This window comes from Oculina patagonica, chromosome 12, assembly GCF_052425735.1.
Source record: "Oculina patagonica isolate OP01 chromosome 12, crgOcupat, whole genome shotgun sequence".
NCBI classification, from domain to species: domain Eukaryota; kingdom Metazoa; phylum Cnidaria; class Anthozoa; order Scleractinia; family Oculinidae; genus Oculina; species Oculina patagonica.
The window spans coordinates 10,647,055-10,665,487 of NC_135769.1; the positions used below are offsets into that span (position 1 = coordinate 10,647,055).

Consider the following 18,433-nt stretch of genomic DNA (forward strand, 5'->3'; position numbering starts at 1 on the left):
TCTTTGTACAAAGTAATCTGAAGAAATTTTAATGCTAGATGTATTGATATTAAACCCAGAAAATGTTTGATCAATACTCATAACATTATTGCAAACAGCGATTCTAAATTGATCCTGTATCTTTGTATACCAGAGATTCATATATTTACCTATATAACCATCTCTAATTTGCTCTGTATATGAATCTAGATCATAATCGAGAAATAGCTTATTATGCTCCACTTTAACCCACGGAAAACTAAAGCTATCACCATCGATAAATTCAATTTTAATCCTTTTATTATCACTGGGCTTATAGTCATATTTAAATGCCATATATATAGTCCAGTCATTGGATTCAGTGATATTTTCATTTAAATTAATTTCAAAATCATTCATAAACCCCATATTTGGATTAAAATCTTCTAACATTTTGGTCGTATTAAATACGAGATTACCAATTAATCCAGAAACAACAGCTCCGTTGCTATCTGACATTATGAATTTAGAGGCATCCGTTAGATCGAAATAGTACTCAAATATTTCACTATAAAAACTCTTGGACTGTAATAATTTAATCTGATTTCCAAGAGTTGTTTTGAGAATATTGATTTGACTTACCAACTGTTTATAATTAACAGCTTGATCATCAGTAGTACCTTCTGCAATACCATAAATAGCCTGTGTATTCATATTGATTGGTGTATTGAAAACAATTTGATCATTAGCTATATAATATATTTGATCGTATATAGTGGGATCAACGTTACTTTGAAAGCTCTTAATCCCATAAATAACGAGGTATGTTTGCAATTTTTGGACATATGAGTATCCAGACTTCATTTTTAAGACGATATCGATATACAAATAGTTGTTGGGATGTTGCTGATATTTATTAATTTGTACTAGAGTTCTGGAATAATCATCATGAGTTCGTGTAGTTGTTTTATTTACGGTGTCTAATAATGAGACGGCATCGATATCGATGGTATTTTTGTCAATTTCTGTTGGATAAAATATTTCAATTATCATCGTGTAATGATCGATTTCATATGAGTACATGTTGATACCTAATCTGCTTGAGTAGTAATTTTTCGAACTATCAAGAAGTAATTTTGCATCTATCACCTTTTTATTGATTTGATGAACAGGATTTGGATGCTCAATTGTGTCACCAAGTTTAATGTCATTTTCTTCAGACAGTTGATTGTATTGATCTGTCATAATTTTATCGAATACATTTTTTTGATCAATTGGACTAACGTGTGATTCACTCGTATGATCAAGCACGTATTGGATTTTTTGAGCTAAGACACCTCCTGTTTTCTTAGTTAAAAAAGTATCATCAGCGTACGATTTGTCTGCCTTGCTCTGAAGAGATTGGACTAGAATTCCACCTGTCTGTTTTGTCAAAAAAGTACTATCGGCATATGTTTTATCAGCTTTAAGCGCATCTCTTGAGTCAATATACCTTTTATTCATAACGTTAGACATATTACTATAGCCTTGATCGAAATTCGGTACATTTATTATGCTGTTAAACGTTTGTTCATTATTGGTACTAAGATCGGCTTTGTCAGTGAGTTTGTTATTTAGCTCTGATCTTAACTTATTGTCTTGTAAATTCACGTATTTGACATTCGGTATTGAACGGTCATTATATAACCCATCGTAATAATCTTCAGTATTTTGAAGTGATAAACCTACGCAATCAAAATGTGTTTCGTCACTGTTTTTTTTTTCATTAAAAATTGGTTAACATACCGTTTATTGACAGCACTCCCTAAATCCTTGGCGTAGGTATCTAGATCGGCATCAAAGGCTACGTCATCCTGAGTTTTTAGACCGAATATTTTCTTCTTGTCCATATCATAATCACCAGAAGCTGTCAGTTTAAAACCAATTGCAGGTTTTGCACTTTGAGAATATTTGGTATGCATAAAATCATTTTCGTCATTAATGTACCCCATTTTCTGTTAATATGTTAGATTAAATCTTCTCATCGAAATTTTTTGTTATGAATTTACGTGGTTTATCAATATATAAAAAGCTGAATGGGTCTTTAGTTGCTTGCTCGTATAGCTCTTTTGGAATACTGTTTTCACGGCATATCAGTGCCCTCTCATTAGCACTTGGGAATTCGTAAATACAGAAATGCGAACAGTTCAGTCTTATGTCTTTTTTCGTTTTAAAATAGCTTTGAGACAAATATATCACGCTACAGTTTTTATGTCTCCCTTGTATAAAATAATCGATTAATGGTTTTTGATTTTTATCACAAACATAATCGTCAAATATCACGAGCTTTTGATTATCATCATTTAGTTTAGAAACAGGAATTATTTGGTCGTTACTAGCTTCAATAATGTTATAACCAGCTTCATCGCTTATTGGTTGGAACACATTGATAAGATTTTGGTATTTAGACTGGTCTAAATTTTTTGCATATAAATATATTTTATCGAAATATAATAAATTGTAAATCATATGCATTAAAGTATTAGTCTTTCCCATATTACTCGGAGCGCAAAACAGCATCCGAAAACATTGATTTGGCATAAAATCGTATAGTTGCCTAAAGTTTGAGACCATTTCGTCTTTACAGTCATAATTTGGTATCTTCATTTATATTATTTAATTATATAATATGAAAGACTTCTGGAAGACTGATGAAAGACTGATGAAAGACTGATGAAAGACCGATGAAAGACTTCTGGAAGACTGATGAAAGACTGATGAAAGACTTCTGGAAGACTGATGAAAGATTGATAATAATCTACACTAATATATATAAATGAGTCTATTAGCTTGGCAAAAAATTGCTAATCAAAAAGAAGAAGTTGAAAATCAAATCAAGAATATTAATAATCAAATAATGTCTTCAAAATTGGCAGATGAATTAGGACAAATCAAATTTACAAAAATGTTTAAACCAGTAACATCTCGTCTCGATACACAAATTGAAGCAACTAAAAAGTTGAATAATAAAGGGTTAAAAGAGCTTGACCCTCTTCCAGAATTTCCAATTGATGAAGATGAAGATGAATATGAAATGCCCGATTTTGATCCACCGCCAGCCATTGATGAAGCTCAAACAGAAGATGAAGATGAAATGCCTGATTTTGATTTACCACCCCCAATAGAACGAAAGAGAAAAAAATGGGATACAAGTGCTGATCAAAAGGAGTTAGATCGTCAAAGAGAATCTCTCGCCGAAGAAAGGCGTCAGGTAAGTGTTTTATTAGGCAAACTAAAGAAAAGTGGTAAAAATATGATCAAATCTGGTAAATACAAAGGAAAATCATATAATGACCTGTTGGAAATAGATGAAGATTTTACAAAACAAATTAACAATATTGAAAACCAGTTGTTATTAACTAAGCAAAAAATACAACGTATGGAGTACAAACGGATTCCTTTCTCAGCTTTGGATTTACAGGAAAAATCAAAAAAATTAAAAAAGACCCCCCGTAAAAGTAAATATAAGAAAAAACCAGCTATAGAAAAAGCATTATTTGATAAGATAGAGGGTATTAGGAGGGAGACAGCGCCTGATTCTGATAGAGAAGATGAGTGGGAAGGCAGTGGTCTAGCCTATAATTATAAGGCTATTTATTACAGAGACCCTGAAAAACTTATTAAAAAATTGGATATAATTTGCGGAAGCATTAACGCTGGGAATACGAGTTATGAATTAAAAAACCAAGGTATTACAATATTGGATGAACTGTTAAGAGTGAAAAGAATTACAAAGCGTCTATATGAAAAAATTTATAACAACTATTTTATCTAAATTAAATATATAATGGAAAAACATTTGATACTTAGTTCATTCAGGGCGAAAAGACAAGCCAATAATTATAATCAGAAAGCACATGATTTTACAATTTATCTCGACCAGCCTTTATTCCTAGATCCAAATAAAAATTATGAAATGGCACTAGACGAAATAATCAGTATGACATATTCGTGGTATAACCTTTCAGCCTCATTCGGTAACAATAAAATAAGATATCGAAAAACCGTTGGTAGTGATACAAGTTTTAAAAATATTGAATTTCCTAATGGAATGTTTTCATATACAGACATTGATACTTTTTTAAAAAATACAACTAGTAAAGATGGTGATGATTATCCATTTTTAGTTACGTTTGATTTATCATTATTTAGAACAATAATAACCATAAAGCAAAATTATGAATTAGATCTATCTGTATCAGACTTTAATTTGATTCTGGGTTTTGAAAAGAAAATTTTAACTTCAGGGAGTAATATAAGTGACAAAATACCTGATTTAACAAGGAGCGTTGATATGATATGTATTCATTGCGATTTGACTAAAAGATCCTTGACAGATGAATCAAGAGACGTTTTATTTTGTTTTAGTATTATAGCACAAGGAATTCGTAGGTCATTTCCTTTCACTCTTGAACCGAGAAGATTGAAATTTTCTCCAATTAATAAAAATAGCATTGATTCAATTCGAATATATATAACCGATTCGTATATAATCGTCCCATTGATTTAAATGAAATCGATACGGCGTTTCATATCGTTATCAAAGAGGTGAATTAATCTAAACTAATAATATAAAATGAATCGAGTATACGAATGGTCAAAATTTTATAACCCTAAAAAAGGTTTTTATCAATATCGCCATAAAGGATCAGGTTTAATAACTAATGATTTATCAAATATCGGACAATATTCTAAAAAAATGATAAAAGATATCAATAAATCACCAATAATCAAAGCACAAAAGAAAAGTTTAAAAACCGTGTTAAATAGAAGTGAAAAAGCTGGGGATCTTATTTTGAAACGATTAGCACAATTGAAGTAAATTATATAATCTAATAATATAAATGAGTTTCAGAAGCATAGAAAATGTTGAAAAAGTTGATTATCTCAGATTCAATCTGCAAACACCTATTATTCAGCCGGCAAATGGCTTATATCAGGAAAAAACAGGGTATATATTCAATATGACCGATCGCTCTTCATGGTTCGATTGGTATAACGGATACTTTATCGTCAAATACAAACTTCAGAAAAAAGCAGATGGAGCAAATATTATCGCCAATGTTTTAGCTACCCCTGTTTTAACCTCAACGATAAATGATAGTACCAGTATTATAAATCACATTATGATAACTTCCTCAGGTAAAAAAGTATATGATGGTAATGACCTACATAAAATTTCTTTTGTAAAAGGATTGCTTGAATTTTCTGATGACTTCAGTCGTACAGTTGCCACCAATTTTAATTGGTATCTCGACGATAGAGCAGTATTAGAGGATGATATGAGTGAAGCTCCAAAAGTAGGTGCTATTAAAAGAGCTGAATTGTGCGCAGAATCAAAAGACGTATATACTTGTATTCCGTTGAATAGGTTTTCCATTTTTCAAGAACTACGAGATAAAATGATACCACCTATGCAAATCGAACTAAACATAACACTAAATGATGATAGAGAGTTTATTTACAGAGTTGGGGGTGATGAAACACGATATGTTGTTTTAGATTTTCAGTTATGGTTACCACGTTTGAACTTTACATCAGCAGGACAAAAATTAGTGAATAGTAGTTTTTTAACAGCAACAAAATGGACATATTTAAGAGAGTTTATTAAGCATTCATCACCAACAACAGCAATATCCGGAATATATCAAATTACTCCTGCTATTAAAAATCCAAAGCATGTTTTTGTTTATCTGCAAAGAAACAAGTCAAATAATGAATTACAAAATCCCTTTATTTTTGATACTTTTAAAATAAATGCGGGTGATGATGCATGTAAACTTTCCACTTGCCGTTTGCAACTTGGTACTTCGTTTTTTACTCCAGAACTAGAGTATGATTGTGATTACAAACCAAGATTATATAATGACATTCTTGAATATGCATACAGAACCTCTGACTATAATACAGGAGTGCAGTTAAATTTACAGAATTACTCTGAATTATTTCCGATAATATATTTTGATTTACGAAATCATAAGGAATCAGTTACTGATGATCCAAAACAGTTATTGTTTCATTACAGATTGAATGTACAAGCTACTGACGATTATATGATATACGCTGTAGTTCTTTATGAAGAAAAAATTGTAATTGACAAAATTGGAAATGAACTTATTTTTATGTAATATTTAATCTAACACTATTATATATAGAGCAAGACTATGAGCACAAAATATATTTCAACATATATTCCTCTTTCAGAAGGTCAAATAAAAAAGCTTGCCAGAGCAATCAAAAATTCAAGTGAAATCAGTTTATTAATTAACAAGAATCAGATAAAAAAGAAGGGTAATACTGAGTTATACCTTACAAAAAGACAAATAACACGGCATAATAAAGTAAAAAGTGAAGGTAAAGGCATTACATTGAGTTTATCTAAAGCACAAATAAGTAAAATGCGAAAGGTAATTGGAAAAGGAATACAAGTCACTCCTGATAAAGGAGGGTCCGGTATGCAAATAGAATACCCTTATTATCCATCACCAAACATTAGGAAACAAAGATCAAAAAACGGTGGTAAAATCAAACTACCAAATAAGAGAGATGCATTATCTTACAGACCGCCACCATTCATCGGTTCTTGGGGTGAATATGATAAATTTCTTAGAACAGGTGGATTGGTGCTTCCAAAAAAAAGATCTTGAAACCAAAAAAAAAGTAAAAAAACCTACATTTATCAAAAAAGCTCTAAGTAACAATGATCTAATGAGATGGTGTAAGTATTTAAATATTAATATTACAGGGATATACAGCAGAGATGAACACATGCCTAAAAAACATAGCCCATGTATCATTAATTTAGACAGCTATGAAGGTGTTGGTAGCCACTGGGTTGCCTGTGTTCCTGGTCATAAAAAAGAAACATTGTGGTACTTTGATTCATTTGGCATGCCATATACCGATGAATTTTAACAACGGGCTGAACAAGATGGCATTAAAGAAATAATGTATAACAACACAGATTATCAACATATAAAATCAGTGCTTTGTGGCTATTATTGTATTTATTTCTTGCATCAAGCATTGGTTTATGATAGAGAGTATCATGATATATTAATGCAATTATCAATGACTGACACAATGTACAATGAACGTTTTATAAGCAATTATTTCAAAAATATGTAATCATATTATATATGAAATCGTATTGTGTGAAACAAAGAAAAATAACAAATTGTGTACCTAATTCTGAACAATATGTAAGATCAAAGAACGGAAGACTTATGTTGCGTTGCGTTTGCTTAGAATGCAAAATCATTAAAACCAAATTTGTCAGTGAGAAAAAGGGGCAAGGAGTTGGTGAAACGATTAACAAAAAGGTGGGCGAAAAGATACCAGGGTTCAAACAATCACAAGACGTTGCAAGCTTCATAATGGGTATTACCGGTGGTGATAAGGATTTATTTAAAAAATATTGGCGCGGTGACTTTGCTAAAGGTATATTTAATAAAAAAAGCGGGATTCAGACATCTAATTTTTGGAAGCCTGCTGGAGCATATAAAAATGAAAATCTCGACCCCAAATGCAATTTCAGTGAGTATAAAAATGGAAAATGGATAAATCATTATTGCGATAAAATATCTAATCAATATATATAATGTGCCAATCGTATTGTCTATCGTGTAAAAAACAAACCAAATCATTAAACTCTAAAAAGGTAAAAGCTAAAAATGGTCGGCTTATGGAAAAATCAGTTTGTCAAATATGCAGGAAGAATAAGAGTAAATTTATTAAAGGAGGTGCTATTTCAAAGCGTAAGCCCCCTTCTGCTATTGAATATGACATGAGAGGTTCTGGCATTGATATTCAAAAACACTTATCAAAACTTGGAGAATTACATATGAGAACACCTACAGGAAAAAAGTACAATTATTGTGGACCTGGTACTAAATTAGAAGAAAGATTAGCTTCTAACGATCCTAAATATAAAAATCCAATAAACAATCTTGATAGCATATGTCAACAGCATGATATTGACTACAGTAATTCAAAATCACTAGCTGATAAACATAAGGCAGATGATCTTATGCTTAAGAGAATATCAAAAATACCATTTAAAGACCGTCCGTGGGGAACAACAGGGGTACAAGCTTTAATCGCTAGTAAAAGAAAAATCGGATTGGGTATAAAAAAAAAGAAGCCAAAAAACGGAAAACGGCGTTGAGTAAAAATGATTGGTCTCAACAATTAGCCGATGAGTTACATAAACCAATCAGACGAAAATTTAAAACTAGAAGAGTAATATCAAATGGAATTGACGACATATGGTCTGCTGATTTAGTTTTTATGGATAAACTTTCAAAATGGAATAAAGGTTATAAATATCTATTGACTATAATTGACGTATTCAGTAAATTCGCTTGGGCTATACAATTGAAAGATAAGAAAGGTGCATCAATAACTAACGCTTTCAACAATATTGTCATTAATGACAAGCGTAAACCTGAATATGTCTGGGTCGATAAGGGATCTGAATTTTATAACAAAACATTCAAGGAATGGCTAAAGCAAAATGATATTAACATGTATTCCACTTTTAATGAAGGTAAAGCTGTTGTTATTGAGAGATTTAATAGAACTTTAAAAAATAAAATGTACAAACAGTTTACTATTCAAGGTAATACACAGTATCTTGAAATGCTACCAAAAATAGTAAAAGAATATAATAATACAAAACATAGCTCTATCAAAATGACACCCATAGAAGCTTCAAAGAAAAAGAATCAAGGAATTGTATATCTTAACCTATACGGTGATATGGAGCCATTATCAGCAAAACCCAAATTTAAGGTTGGTGATAAGGTCCGAATATCTAAATATAAACGAAAGGTGTTCGACAAAGGCTATACTCCTAATTGGTCAGAAGAGATATTCATCGTTGATAAGATCCAATACACTAATCCAATAACTTATAAATTAAAAGATTTGAATAATGAAGAAATACAAGGTAGCTTTTACGAGTCCGAACTATTGAAAGCAAAACAAGAAGTATTTCGTATTGATAAAGTAATTCGGCGGAACTATAAGAAGAAACAAGCTTTAGTGAAGTGGAAAGGTTATAGTGATGAATTTAATAGTTGGATACCAATCAAGGATTTACAACATACCGTAAAATTCCGATTATAAGCCCCCCCGCTTATAAGCCCCCCCGCTTATAGGCCCATCTGTCTCGAAACAAAAAATTACATCCGATTATAAGCCCCCCCGGATATAAGCCCCCCTCTATTGAACAGGGCTAAATGTTGCTTTATTATGCGTTTTTAACTAAAAAAAGGTATTTCGATCAACACTCCCGTGGCTCTTTTCGAAACGATTTTTTCATTCTGCTTAAAAGCCCTCCCGGATATAAGCCCCTCCGCTTATAAGCCCACCCAAAACCCCTTACGAAGTTGTATAAGCCCAGGGCTTATAACCGGAATTCTACGGTATTTAAACACACTAAATTCACATAAAAATAAAATATATTATTATAGTATAGTATAATACATGATTGAATTGCACGAGATTCAAGTTGAATTATCACCGGAGCAAAAACGAAGTATAAGAAATGCTTATAAGAACAAAGAAGCATTATCCATTCATATTCCTAGTGACCAGTTCAATGGTATTGATATACTTATGGTCAATACGACAACAAAGAAAAGGTTCAATAAACACAAAGAAATGAAAAAAGGGGTTGACATCAAATTAAGTAAAAACATCGTACAAAAACAAACAGGTGGTGTTATTTGGCAATTGGCAAAACAAGCAACACTAGACAAATTAGGCAATTTAAGTGGAAATTCCACTGATATCAAAATAGATAACGGTCTTCTAAGCTTTTTAGATATGATACATGAAAATAATAGCATATAATCACGCATAAAAAATAAAAAAAAGAATATAAGAACTATATTAAGCCAAATGCCACAAACAAATAAATATAATTGATCATATAAAATAAGATTTTATATGAACAAGATTTCTCTTTTATTTTATTTTATAAAATAAAAAAGAAAAGCTCCGCTAGAATCCATAGCTAGAATCCATAGCTTGATTTAAACGCACTTCCAAAATTTTTTAAAAAGAGTATAAGAAGTTTTTTTCAGGCTTGGTTTTACAGGCTTGTGTCAGTTGTTAAGATAAGGAGCAAATATAATATTTTATTATATTTGATCATAAGTTTCATGCATTTTATAAATAAAATACTATGAAACGCTCCGCTTGTAATCCAGCGCAAAAATTCAGTTTTTGATTCTAATATTTGATTCCAACATTTGAATCCATTTTTGTCCCATATTTTGTATCCAGCACTGGAATTAGTGATGTACTACATCTCTAAGGCAAATTTGCCTCAGAGTGTAGTACATTACTACTGTCGACGGTATTATGATCATCTTTTCTGGTCTTCATTAGATTAAATAATGTTTTTGACAGCGAAACAGATTATGACACCTTTCGCGGCTCAAGCGAAGGAACCTGGTGTGAGGTATGTTAGGAATGCTAGGATAATATCCTAGCATTCCTCTGAAGTACTTACAGTTGACACCGCCTGCGTCCCCTCATGAGGTAAAACACCAAGGGGTTTGTTGAGTCATGCTTTTGAAAGCTAGGCATGTGCAATTCAACTGCGGCATCGCGCCTTCAGCACTCAAAGAAAGAGATTCACATTGCCCCCATATAGAGAGCCTGCAGTACATTCCAGGGTCGCTTGTTTATCAATCACTGGTCAAGGGGAATGAAGACCCTGAGTACAAGGTTGCATTCATAACTGGAGATGGTTGGGAAATTTCATAACCGGGAGGGGGAACATTAAAAGTATTTGCTACCTTCATTTGGGTTTGGAAAAACTCCAATATCGTTAAATCTTTATCTCTGGCTTCATGCAACAGACGTGTGAGAATTTGAAAAGGTTCCCTAATTTGCATAAAATGGGTCAATGACATTTTTCCCACTTTTTCTTCTGCCGGTAGTATTTTTGTGCCTTTTCAGTGCACCAAAATATCTTGCCGTTCTTTTCGTATTATCATAGGGTTCAAAAAAAGCAAGTGAAGAACAAAATGATGAGAAAACACCATACATGTGTGACATTTGGCAGCTGACTAATCTGATGTGCCTGTTGCATGAGCCAGACAACAATCCAATCAACATTTGAGTTGTGAATTTAGTTGCCATGTGAACATTGAAATATTCAATTCAAGAATGGAATATTGAAGCAAAGAATGAAATCAAATTCATTAATTCACCCTTGATAGGAATGCTTGAGCTGTTTTAATTTGACTGTAACACTTCAAAACATTAATTTTACAAGCCAAACATAGTGGCACATGAACCCTTAACAAAACACCTCCAGGGGGCACAAGACCATTAATGTGGGAATGAAGCCGAAATTATAAATCAGTAGCTAGCATTTGTTTTTTTCAACTATTGTAGGACTTATGAAAATGAGAAGTGTCCTAAACACACGTAAAAAGGTCAGATGGTGAGTAGTCATTCATTTGTTCAAACAGTGCTCGGCAGGTTTCTAAAATCAGCATTGCATTAAATAGTTGTGTAAGAAGTAAAAGCACTAGCAAGCTTGCCTAGCCTTTATCACCCATAAGAGATGCAAAGGGCTTTAGCGCTCCAAAGCTCTATGTCCAACTACAGAGGGGCGCGGCTCTAAGAGAGAGCTCTAGGACATCACTGTTTTCTTAGGGTTTTGAGGAACAAGTATTACCATTTTTGTCTAAGCTTGAGACCAAAAATGTCAGGGTTTTCGAACTCCAAAGACCTGTTCCCTGAGACCCTGACCGAGTCATTTGCCTTGCACAATGACTATCAGAGCAGACAGTTGAAAATAATAACACAGACATTACTTGATTTGTAGCTCAATTCAGTTCCATAATAACTCTGATAGTGGACCTCATTATTTTATTATTAACATTAGGCCCTGCTAAAGTAACATGCCCTGAGAACATGATTAAAATGTATGACCAATTCATAATTTCAACTTAATATTTTCGCTCTCTGGAGTGATTGATTTTGACTCCTGAATGTTGTTTTTTGGTTCATGCCCAAAATATGCTCGTGGTATTCATTAATAAACTAGTCTTTTTTGTAGTGCTTTAACTTTTTTGTTAAAAACTGTATTTACAGATAATCAATATTATATATTATATGATATAATTATAATATAATATATAATATATCTGAGATTTATGACTTTCTTGATTTCTTACTGTCTGTTTTTTGTTTGGTTTTCATTACAGGACTCTTGGTGCACGCGAGCTGCTGTTTTCAACACCTCTTCGCTCTTCGTTTTTTAGCAGGGCAAAGGTATGGTGAATAATGACTTATGTATTAACTTTATAAAGACTTGTTGTTTATGGCATAGCCCCAGAGTGTCAGAAAAGACTTGCATGCTTATATATGATATCAAGGTGCCAGATTTAATGACGTTCAGTGCTAAATCTTTGACTGGCTGTAACAGTTACAAAATGCTTTTGCATGAAAAATCATAACCAATTAAATAGGAACCAATCGTATGTACTTCGCATATCCCTGTAGTGGTGGCTATATCTACCTTTAAATGATGGCATAAGTATTATTGCAATGGCAGATGTGACAAGAGAGATCATTCAGTCCATTTTCTTTCAATCCTTGGTGGACATGGGCACCTTGTTCATTTGCAACAGTGAACTTGCATGTAAAAAAATTACAAATTAAAAGCCAAAATCATAGTCTTAAGCAGAGAATGTGGCAAAACAGTACCATGGCTTGCATCGAAGACTGTAAACGAGCCACTAAAAGATGATCTAATTGAGTATTGAACATTTGATCAGAAGTTCAGCAGAGCATAACGTGGACTTTTGCACTCAAAATGCTCACCATAAACACTGAGTACAGCTGGTGAAACTTTTCACTAAAAGTGATTCAAGTGAACCTGCAATGCATATCAACACAGATCAGGATCAATTTTTCCGAAGAAGTCTCAGTCTATATCCAATCTTTCTGCCATTTTGAAACTGGAATGTGTTGAACTTTTGGCATGACAGTTGCCGTTGCGGTCTGCCAAATTTCAAATGTTTGATGACCAGTCATGCCATGTTTAATATCCAATTAGATTATGTTTTAGCGGCACACGTTCAGGCTTAGATGCAAGCGACGGTATTAACTGTATGGAGAATTCTGACCCTGATCAGATTTGCAAATTTAGTTTGAGCTTGGTCACCATACGGATTTTAATTTATTTATTTCAGGCAATTCCTGTTGTCAGAGGTGAGTCATTCTTTTATTTTGTTTCTTATTTGGAATTGTAACAGAATTGTTGACTATAGATTCATGTCAAGTTACAAGGTAAGGCGGAAAAGTCAGAGTGTATCAGGCCATTGAAGTGACCCATAGGCACAGTACGTGCTGGGGCTTATCCTGCTGACTGTAAAAGAGTGTTATTTCTGCTCGTCTCTTCTGGATGAGATGCTAGTCTATCCTAGTCCTGGTTACTCCCATTAAATTTGCCGGTAACTGTGAAATAAGTTACAGTGTCTTGCCCCCTCTTGTACAACACAAAGACCCCGGCCAGGGCTTGAACCTGTACCACTCAATCTATATTCTAGTGCACTTGCCTCAATAAGGTCAATGTTCCTTCCAGCAAAGTGCCTGCTAGATGTCATCAGAAACCCTTAAGGTTTGAAACGTAAAACTCCCAATGATTCGCATTGTACATACAAAGCATTTGCATATTCGTTGCCATTAAGTACCATGTTTGGAAAATCAGGGAAAAAAATTAACCAATCAAAATTGTAATATTTGGATTAAATTCACAGCATGTGCTAGCTCACGGTTGATTGCGTAATCTTGTTTTTGAACAAGCTTGGTTGAATAAAGTTGAATTTGGTTTAATTCTCCTGTTTTATTGTCGTTAAGTAGTCTGGAGAACATTACTTGGATAGGCTTAATGAATTTCTTTTTACAACGTTTAGGTCGGAATTCAAGTAACTCACTGCAAACCCAAAATATTGTTGCATGTGTCATTACGTTAATAGCGCATTTGTGTACAAGCTCTTCGTGTTTCCAAATAATTATGGTACTTGGCAAAACTGAATATTTAAATGTTGTGAATGCGTGTTACACCTTTCAGCCCTTATGAGTTTCTGATGTAATTAATAGCCTTCTATTTAAACGCCTAACTGGTCTCAGTAATTACAAAGTATATAACACTTTCCTTATTGATGAGAACAAAAAACATTCAGGATGCAATATTGTTCTAAATAAATGTTCATTAAACAACCTAAATCAAAAGAGTTCTAGCTTAGAAGAAATGTTTAAATTTACCAGCAGTACAACAGTACAGTGTAAAGAAAAATTGCAGTGATTTAGTGAATTCCATTGATTGTGGACTTTGTGGACTTGTTGGACTTGTTATGATAATGTTGTTCATAATCAGGTGATGGTGTTTATCAGCAAGGAGTGGATGTTGCAATAGAACAGTTAAATAAAGGACAGTGGGTTCATGTCTTCCCTGAAGGTAACTGACCTTTAAAACATCAGAGCAACTTATAAACTTATAGGCACACCCCAGAAACCTGCAGGTTGAGTAAAGTTATAAAAAAAGTTCTTTGTTCAGAAAACTAAGTATCATACGTTGAAATTGTAATGCTCTGAAAGGCTCTGAAAAAGTCCAAAATTTAAACTTGCCTATATATATGTCCAATAATGATATTGCTTCAAGAACCCCAGCGAATTACAGGTCTACCCCTGCAGGGACCACGCTTGCCATCCACGGGTATATTACGAACTCACAAGTGACCAGCTCCCAGTTGGCTTGATAGCTCAGTTGGTTAGAGCGCTGCACTAGTATCGCAGAGGTCATGGGTTCGATTCCCGTTCAAGCCTGAATTTTTTCACGCTTGTTTTTCTCAACTGCTTAAGTTGAGTACATTACTACGATGAACTTTCATTTGCTTAAAAAGTTTTTCTTCAAGTTTGCAACAGTTTAAGTTACAATCTGTGGAAGCCTGATTTCTCAAACCTCCAAGGGAAACAAAAACTGGTTCGAGAAATCAGGAGTTCAAGAGATCAGGTGTAAAATTGCAGTGGTTGACTTAGTGAAGCAAACTCAAGGGAAATGACAAGTTTTAGGCTTGAGTTATCGAAAAGTTTGATAATCAGGATTGCACTGCATATCCAGTTTTCTAACTTCCTACCTCCCCTTTGGTGGTGTGCCTATTTTGCAGATCTCTATCACGCCACAAACTGCACGAGTTAAATCTTACTGCTCATATCTTTTTTTTTTGTATTTTATTTTTTTTATTTCATATTCAATACTACTGACAAATACACTCTAGGAAATAACTAACTTACAAAAACAAACACTACGGATACAAGAAATCTTTTACAATATTGGAATGAGGCTTATTTTTTTTTCTCAATTGCATGCTGTAAATAAATTGATTCAAAATGAACACTCTGTAATACATTAAGATTTCTTACAAAACATACGTTAAGGAAACATACAAACACGTGCTTTTTAGAGCAGGTAAACCTATTTACAATATTGAATGACAAAGCGAATAGAAATTGCTTAAGGACGCAGTATGAGGAAGAAAACTATTTTATCAATTATTACATTTCTTTGTACTTGCCCCATTTCTTGAGATAAGTAGACCATTTATTGCTGGAAGGACGGAAGGTTTAATCTTATCATATACAAGAGTATATGTATTTCTTCGCAATCAACAAAATATGGTTTACAAACAAATTTTCCTGAGCATCGATGATGCCTAGCATTATTTCTTTGTAGGATAGAGAGTCAATCTGAATTGCTCGATCTTCAAGCCATTTTATAACCTCTCCCAAAATTTCTTGATGTAATGGCAAGTTACAAAAATGTGTTCGAGTGATTCGTCCGCTTCTCCACAAAACGAACAGGCTGGGGAAGGAATAAGGCCAATTTTGTTGAGAAAAGCGTTCGATGCAAGACATCTGTTGAGTTTGTATTGGAACTCACGCAATTTTGTTTCCAATGTGACACGATGAGGTAAACTATATATTTTATTCCAATCAAGGTCGTTATTTTCGAATAAGCGGTTGTATTTGAATTGAGCAGTCGGTGGAATAATGATTCTATCTCGGATTTCTTTGTAAATCGTCTTTGAAACAGCCTAGCTTATTAAAACATTTTGCCCGTTTAAAGTTAGCTGAACCACATTTTGTAGGGTAAAGGTTCAATAGCAGTATATTTGCAAGTTTTTAAGGACTTTCGCCATTCATCTGGAAGAGCTTCGATCACACAAAGAAGTTTAAATGCATCAAGCGGAGAAATGTTAAGTTCCCGCAGCATGTGTACCGTTATGAGCTTATTGTTTTCAGTAATGAGATTCTTTATTCTGATGATACCGATATTTGCTAGGCTGTGATTATACACAGATTTGCCTTCAATACAGATAGCTTTGTTATTCCAAAGAATAATTTCCGAACAGTCTAAGTGAAAACGCTCTTTCCTTGCTGCGGAGCATTCTGCAAAGTTTTTTAGGCATTCCTCGTAAAAAATTGGTAGCTTGATGGGCAAAAGTTTGACATCAAAGTCGCAACATAAAATAAATTTACCGCCTACTGGTTTAAGATAATGCAGCAAAATAGTTTTCCAACTGCATGGGTATTCACTCGCGAGACGTTTACAGCATAGTATCCTTTGAGTTTTAATAATAGAATCCAAGTGCGGAGCTTTGAGTCCACCATCTTCGATGTCGCTAACAAGCGCTAAGCGTTTCACTTTATCTCTTCCCTTCCAAATAAAGTCGAAGATGATTTTGTTGGCCTCATTTATGAATTCTTTATCTAAACAAATCATGCTTGCACGATATAAAATGATTGGAATAATAAACGTTTTTACAATCTGAATCCTACCGATGATGGTAAGATCTCTCCATCTCCATATTCTTAACTTCTCCTTTATTGATTTAATCAAGCCGTCAAAGTTTAGCTTCTGTTTAGCGCGATAATCATAAGTAAAGTGTATCCCAAGAATTTTAATGGAAGATTTTATTTTTAAATTTTTGAAAAGGTTGTGATTTAGTAAAGAATGAGTGCAATTTCCAAGCAGCATTATCTCTGATTTGTCATTATTAACTTTCAGGCCGGAGCAATTTCCAAAGTTATCTAGAAGCTCGAGAAGTTTAGAAAGAGACTCGTCATTCAATAGAAATGCAGTCAGATCGTCAGCAAAAATGCCCAATTTAATCTCTTGTCCGTCAACCATAATGCCTTGTATGCTTTTGTTGCTACGTATGCTTATGGCCAAATATCTTAGCTTGCTCATATCTTAGCTTTGCCTACATAATTACATGAATTATGTTTTTCTTTCACATGTTCCAAATGCAAACTGGGTATAAGAACATACAAATGCATGGAATAATCAAAATTAATCTCACGATGAATCTCCTAGACACAGTCACTCTGGAGTAATAGAAGGGCGATCGTGTGTTTGATGCCCATAAGGAACTCAGATCTTTTTCTCTGTCCCACAAGCATGACAACTACATTAACATTTCTCTTAATAATTAAAATATTGCACAAAAACCTAGATTACCAGCTAAACAGCTGTTCTTAATCTGAATTTTTGCGTAACAAAATTGCACAGTAGTTATTTTATCTTCGATCATGGTACTTTTTTTTATTTTAGGTGCTATAAATGTCAATGATGCTATCAAGAGGCTTAAATGGGGTAAGTGTCTATAGTTATAAGTTACTATTTAGTTGTTACCAGTTAGAATGGTGATATTTCCTCTTCTACAGAACATGATTTAGGTCCCCAATTCTTCTACCCGTCGTATAAATTTCCCACACCATGAAAAGATAGCCTAAGCATGATTTGCATCGTCATGATTCACCGTTTCATTTATTGTAATATAATTTTATTTGAACTAACAAATGCTAAACAGGAACACTGCAAACAGCTAAGCGAAATTTTTAAAATCCAATCCTTATGGATGATAAAATCCCGGGGGGTGGGGGGGGGTACTAACATAAATTTCAGATAGGGGTGTGCCACGAAGGTTCTTAAACCCTCACCCTATTAAAGGATAAAGAAAGCGAAATTTGATACCCTTTTTAAGGCCCAAAAGTGAAAAATGACACCCTATTCAAGGGGAGGAGAAGCGTTCCGTGACGACCCAAATAACGGCTAACCGCGCACGGCAAAACACAAATCTTTATAAAATCGCTTTACTTATACTTGAACAGGAAGTTCAGTTTTAAAATACCTTTTTTTCGTTTAGCTGGGCGTTTATTTTAGCTGATAGAATTTAGATACCCTATCTTAATATCACACCGGGAACACAGTGCCAAAAGGAGCAAAAATGATTCCCTATTTAAGAGCCGAGAACCTCAAAAACTATACCCTATCCCGCGGCACATACCTATATAGGCCACATATGGGAGTACCCCCACTGCTTAACCACTGCTCAAGCCT

The 18,433-nt window shown here is 33.7% G+C and overlaps 1 protein-coding gene across 1 annotated transcript in view; it reads left to right on the forward strand.

Moving 5' to 3' along the window:
- The window catches only part of LOC144633393 (tafazzin-like), a 33,041-nt gene that overhangs the window by 11,752 nt on the left and 2,856 nt on the right, over nt 1-18,433 (forward strand). Inside the window, exons 3-7 of the mRNA XM_078492270.1 lie at nt 11,413-11,461; nt 12,231-12,297; nt 13,221-13,239; nt 14,408-14,488; nt 17,645-17,686. Coding sequence (XP_078348396.1) covers nt 11,413-11,461; nt 12,231-12,297; nt 13,221-13,239; nt 14,408-14,488; nt 17,645-17,686 — 258 coding nt within the window. The remainder of the gene's footprint in view (nt 1-11,412; nt 11,462-12,230; nt 12,298-13,220; nt 13,240-14,407; nt 14,489-17,644; nt 17,687-18,433) is intronic.